This window comes from Motacilla alba, chromosome 18 (genome assembly GCF_015832195.1).
Source record: "Motacilla alba alba isolate MOTALB_02 chromosome 18, Motacilla_alba_V1.0_pri, whole genome shotgun sequence".
Classification (NCBI taxonomy): Eukaryota; Metazoa; Chordata; class Aves; order Passeriformes; family Motacillidae; genus Motacilla; species Motacilla alba.
The window spans coordinates 11691982-11697308 of NC_052033.1; the positions used below are offsets into that span (position 1 = coordinate 11691982).

At 63.1% G+C, this 5327-nt stretch overlaps 1 protein-coding gene across 1 annotated transcript; it reads left to right on the forward strand.

Moving 5' to 3' along the window:
* The first annotated feature begins 585 nt into the window (after nt 1–585).
* LOC119709611 (dynein heavy chain 17, axonemal-like) lies at nt 586–4539 on the forward strand. The gene is made up of 11 exons (XM_038157585.1): nt 586–744; nt 808–933; nt 1600–1793; nt 2066–2258; nt 2367–2451; nt 2529–2614; nt 2723–2848; nt 3099–3254; nt 3332–3415; nt 3716–3883; nt 4137–4539. The coding sequence occupies exons 1-11, from the start codon at nt 586–588 to the stop codon at nt 4407–4409; spliced, it is 1650 nt and encodes a 549-aa protein (XP_038013513.1). The 3' UTR covers nt 4410–4539.
* Nucleotides 4540–5327: the final 788 nt, after the last annotated feature.

Genomic DNA, 5327 nt, shown 5'->3' on the forward strand with positions numbered 1-5327 from the left:
TTGGCACTGCAGCCTTTGGCACTGCAGCCTGGGTCTGGCGGGGGGGCAAACAGCCCGTGCTGAGGGATGGGGCGGTGGGTGTGCAGGGGGCAGGGCAGCCCTGCAGCTGGGCTGGTGCCCGTTGGGCTGGTGCCGGGGTCGGTTGGGGCAGACGGTCAGTTGAACTGCTGGCACTGTCAGGTGGGGTGCAGACAGTGCCTGGAGGCTGTTGGAGGGTTGAGGAGTGTGACAGGGAAGCAGCAGAGCCAGGTAAGACTGGGGTGAGCCAGGGCAGGGACAGGGCCAGGGCCAGGCAGGGATGGGGCAGGTCAGGGGGCAATAGGGCCGGATGGTGGTGGGGCAGGTCAGGGATGGGGCAGGTCAGGGATGGGGCAGGCAGGGATGGGGTGGGCTTGGGGCCACTGGGCCCAGGCAGGGATGGAACTGGCAGCTTCCCCACACTGCCTGTGCAGAGGGAAGGCAGAGGGCAGTGGAGGGGTGGGATGGCAGTGTCAGGAGGTCAGGCACAGCCCCTGGCTGAGCGGGGTTTCCACACTGGACCCCCCCAGGCGCTGGGGAGCTGCAGCTGAGCCCGGTGCTGGCAGGATGGCAGCCCCACAGGAGGACGAGCGCTTGGTCCTCCTCGAGAGCTTGGCCACGGCGCTGCTGCGTGTGCGGCCGGACAAGTGGGCCAAGTTTGCGGCCAGCGAGGAGACTTCAGTCATGCTGGACAAGTTCTTCAAGCAGCCAGAAATGCTGGAGCTGGTGCTGGGGCTGAACCCTGCTGGGCAGCTCCTGCCCACTACCTGCTTCCCACCTGCCCTAAAGGGCAAGGGAATCTACTGCGTGAAGAGAAAGGGGGAGAACATCACTGGGGAGAACTGTCGGAGTGCTCTGCTGGTGGGAGACATCGGCCCCTCACCCGTGGAGCAGCTCATCACCGTGCTGCTGGAGGTGGGTTGCCCATGCAGGCACCGTGAGCAGGGTGAGCTCCCTGGGTGCTCCTGGGACCCCCGCTGTGGGCTGCTCTAGCCAAATTTCCAGGCAGGCTCCAAAATAAACCAAAATCCACAGAAGAAAACTTGCGCCAGGTCCTCACCCTCCCATCCTATGCTGAACAAGCCCCGCAAGGATGAGAGCTGGGTGAAGGTCACCAACCTATTTTTCTTCTGGCCCCTACAGGATCGCTTCCTCCCTGCAATTTTAGAAACTCATAATAATGCCTACTTACCTTTACCCTGCAGCTGGGAAATGTCTAAGTGGATTTCTCTCAAACTTTCCATAAATATTCCTGCTGCCAGTCCAGAGCGCCCAAAAGCTGCATCAGCTCCAGGAGCCCCCACTGTTCCCCCTCATTGCTGGGGGCTTTTGCTCATGTGCCAGCCCCTGGCCCTGCCAGATGCACTCGCTGTGCCACTTCCAGCCCTTCCCACGCCATGAGAGCTGGAAACCAGAGCAAAGGGCCTTTTGGTCACACTGGTAAATACCAGCAAAACCCATCTGTGGCCAACAGAGCCGTGACTGCACCGAGACTGCTTCAACGGGCAGCGAGAGGGAAATGCCCACTGCCCTGCGTACAGGGGGTGACGACCAAGTGCCTGACCCAGCCCTGTCTCGTAGGTTGTGTCCCCTCTGCTCCTGAGCCAGGATGAGGGGGTGGGCTGGCCCAGGATTGTGGTGGAGGACGTCGTGCGCCACACTCATCAGCTGCAGAACAAGATGTTCATGATGACTGGGAAGATCCAGGGAAAGCCACTGCTCCCGCTGCCCGAGCACCTGGTCAGCTGGGAGGACTCAGGCGCCGCCCTGGACTGGTGGGTGGCACCACTTGGTGCCAGGAAAGCCTGGCAGGGGCCCAGGACAGCATAAATCAGTCGGGGAGGGACGGGAGCTGTCACTGGCTCGGTCCCTGCACAGCCCTGGGCACAGCCATCCCCTGCAGCAGACAGTGTTTGAGGGGTTCATGCCAGGCATCTGCACCGACAGAGATGGCCACAAGCAGGAGTGACGGGCTTCCCCAGGGCTGTTTGGGGTTCCCCTGGGGCAGTTCAGGGCACCCAGGGGGCATAACCCGTCTGCCTTTCAGCCTGGTGGGGCCCGTGGACGGTACAGTGCTGCACTCCATCGAGACCGTGGTCATCGAGTGGTTCCAGCAGGTCGAAGAGATCTTCGGCCAGGACCCAGCGCAGCAGCTGCTGGAGGGGCTGCACCCCCTGCCCAGGGTCGAGTTTGACTTCTGGCAGACCAGGGTGACCAGCCTGGAGTGCATCAGTGAGCAGGTACTGTCCCACGCACGGCGGCCGCGCGTGCTCGTGCTCGTGCTCGTGCTCGTGCTGAGCCGCCCGCGCTGACGCTGGCGCCCGTTCCCTCAGCTGCTCACGCCCCAGGTGACGGTGCTGGCCAAGACGCTGGAGAAGGCTGACAGCTGCTACTGGCCGTCGCTGCAGAACATGTTCAGGGCCGTCAACGGTGGTGAGGTCCCACTACAGGGTGGTGGCTGACTCCAGCAAGGTGTCCTCATCCCAACACGGACTTTCTCCGTGTCCTAGGTCTGGAGGAAGCCAATGATGTCAACCTCCACCTGCAACCGCTGCAGGGGCTGCTGGAGGACATGGAGCAAATGGAATACTCCGAGGTAACCAGAATAACCAGGCACAGCCTGGTGGCCTCACCTGGGCAGCAGCAGAGCCCCCAGGTTTGGGGGGACACGTGCCCCCGCACTGACGAGGCTCTGCTCCCGCAGCTGCGGCCCTTCGTGCCCAAGGTGCTCTGCACCATCTGCCTGCTCCGGGCTCACTGCGCGCACTACCACTCGCCTGCCCACATAGCCCGTATCCTGCAGGAGACCTGCAACTTCTTCATCAGCCTGGTACGGCCCCATGGCCAGCACTGAGCCACCCCTGTCCCCTCCCGTTGCCTCTCTGGGGCAGATGTGGGGAGTCCAGTCAGGGTGATGCGGAGACACCCTAAACAAGGGAGCAGCAGAGCCCCCCTAGGGTTGGGGGGAGTCTGGGGCAGGCACGGGCTGCAGGCAACCACCAGCAGCTCTGTGGGGGTGAAAGGGGCAGGAGGAGCCCCCACGTCCTCCTGAGAGCGGCCCCTGCCTGTGTCTGTGCCAGACCTATAAATTCCTGAACCCGGAGGACATGCTGAAAGGGCTGCAAGGAGAGCCCCAGGAGACCCTGGAGGGACTCAAACAAGCCATCGCCATCACAGAGAAGTTCTTCCAGTCCTACAGCACTTACTGCTCTGACCTAACACCCACATTCTTGCCGGTGGGTACAGGGATGGTGCAGGAGCCCCTGACCCCCTGCACACCAGCACCAGACTGAGAGCCCCTCTCCCCTCCCAGGAGCAGCCAGAGCTCTGGCAGTTTCCCCCCACGCAGATCTTTGCGAGGATGGATGCCTTCTTGCACAGGCTCAAGGCCATCAAGGTGAGGGCACGGCGCTCCAGGGCACGGCGCCAGCCTCAGTCAGGCCTTCCCTGCCCTGGGGATCCGGGGGAGGCAGGGGCACAGGGGGAACTCAGCGGCAGCCTGGGGCGGGCTGGGGCTGCTGGCACAGTGGGACATCACTGGGAGTCCAGTGGCACTGTTCCCAGCACAGGTTCCCCTAGCCCCGAGCCCCCAGGGCAGGATGGGCTGGCAGGACGCAGCCCTGTGCTGGTGCTGCAGCTCCTGTGCCTGCAGTCTGGCGCAGGGGAAGCCAGGTGAAAGGGGGTTTATGCTTGCCAGGAGCTGTTCCAGGTAGCCATCGACTTCCAGAGGCTGGAGAAGACGGTGCTGGGAGGGGTGCGAGGAAACTTCCTCGGGACCTGGGTGCTGAGGATCTCTGAGGAGATCTGTGAAGCCACCAAGGCTTTTGCTGAGTGCAAATACGATCCCTTGGATCCCGATGAAGAGGTGAGCAGGTGCTGGAGTGGAAATGTAATGGGCGCTGGAATGGAGGTGTTAACATTGCAAAGTGGAAAGAAAAAATCTCTTGTGAGAACGTGCTGCAGAGGGACACAGGGGACTGCCCCACAGCAGCACAGGGCTGGCTCTGGAGCACCCCACGGGGCTCTGGACCCTCTGGGTTCAGCAAATCCTTCCTGAAGGATTTGAGAAGGAGGCACAGGGGCTGTGCCACTTTAAACCATTATGCTCTCAATGGCAGGAATGGAACACAGACTTTGCAGAGTTCCAGAAGAAGGTTGAGGATGCAAACAAGCAGCTGGCTGCCATTTTCTGCCAGGGCTTTGATGACTGTAACCGCCTGCCAGCTGCCGTGAAGGTACCTGTGCCCCAGCTCAGCAGCCTGGCACGCAGCTCCCACGGGACCCGGGGCTCTCGCCCTTCCCGGGACTGCTCCAGGGCGCAGGAACCTGTGCCTGCCTCTGTCTCCTGCAGCTGGTGCACATGTTTGCCTCCGTGCTGGAGCGGCCCCTGATCAAGGCTGAGGCTTCCCCCTGCTACCTGGCCCTGCTGGGGATGTTCGAGGCGGAGCTGGAGAGCGTGAAGATGCTGTATGACACCCGGTTCGTGTCCCCACCGCCGCCCGCGGGGGGCCCAGCCATCCACAAGAACATGCCGCCGGTGGCCGGGCAGCTGAAGTGGGCTCTGGAGCTGCAGCAGCGGCTGGAGGGGCCACGCAAGGACCTGCTGGCCATGAAGCACCCGTAGGTGCAGGTCCCCTGTCCCACGGGCACACAGGGCAGCGGTGGGGCAGGACCCAGCCTGGAGCGGGTCCCCTCCCGTGTCCTGCGGCTTTCAGCAGCTCTGCTGTGGCTCTGACAGAGCCATGGTGGGGGCTGAGGCTGCGCTGGTGTCCGGCAAGTACGAGGAGATGCTGGAGCTGCTGCAGCGCCACAGCAAGAGCATCTACGAGCAGTGGGCGAGCGGGCCGGGCCGGGACTGCCGCTTCAGCCTGGAGCAGCCCCTGCTGCAGAGGGACCCCGAGTCCGGCCTCCTCAGCGTCAACTTCAGCAGAGAGGTGGGTGCTGGCACGGCTGAGCCCGCCCCGGGGCTGCCCCGCTGCTGACCAGCCCTCCCGGCCCCGTGTCCCGCAGCTCTCGGCCGTCCTGCGGGAGGTGAAGTACCTGCACATCCAGCAGCAGCAGGACATCCCAAGCAATGCTGAGAGCCTCTTTGCCCAAAACGAGACTTTCCAGAAGATAGGGGACAACCTGGCGCTCATCGTGGGCTGGTACAACGAGGCAGGTTCTGAAGGGGAGACAAGCCAGCTGCTTTTCCAGGCCGAAAGGGACTGGGGGGTTTGGGTACCACAGGCACATCACTGGCACCTCAGGTCCCTGCCCAGCCTGTGGCTAAGCCAGGCCGTGGCTGCTACCGTGCACACTGGGTTGGT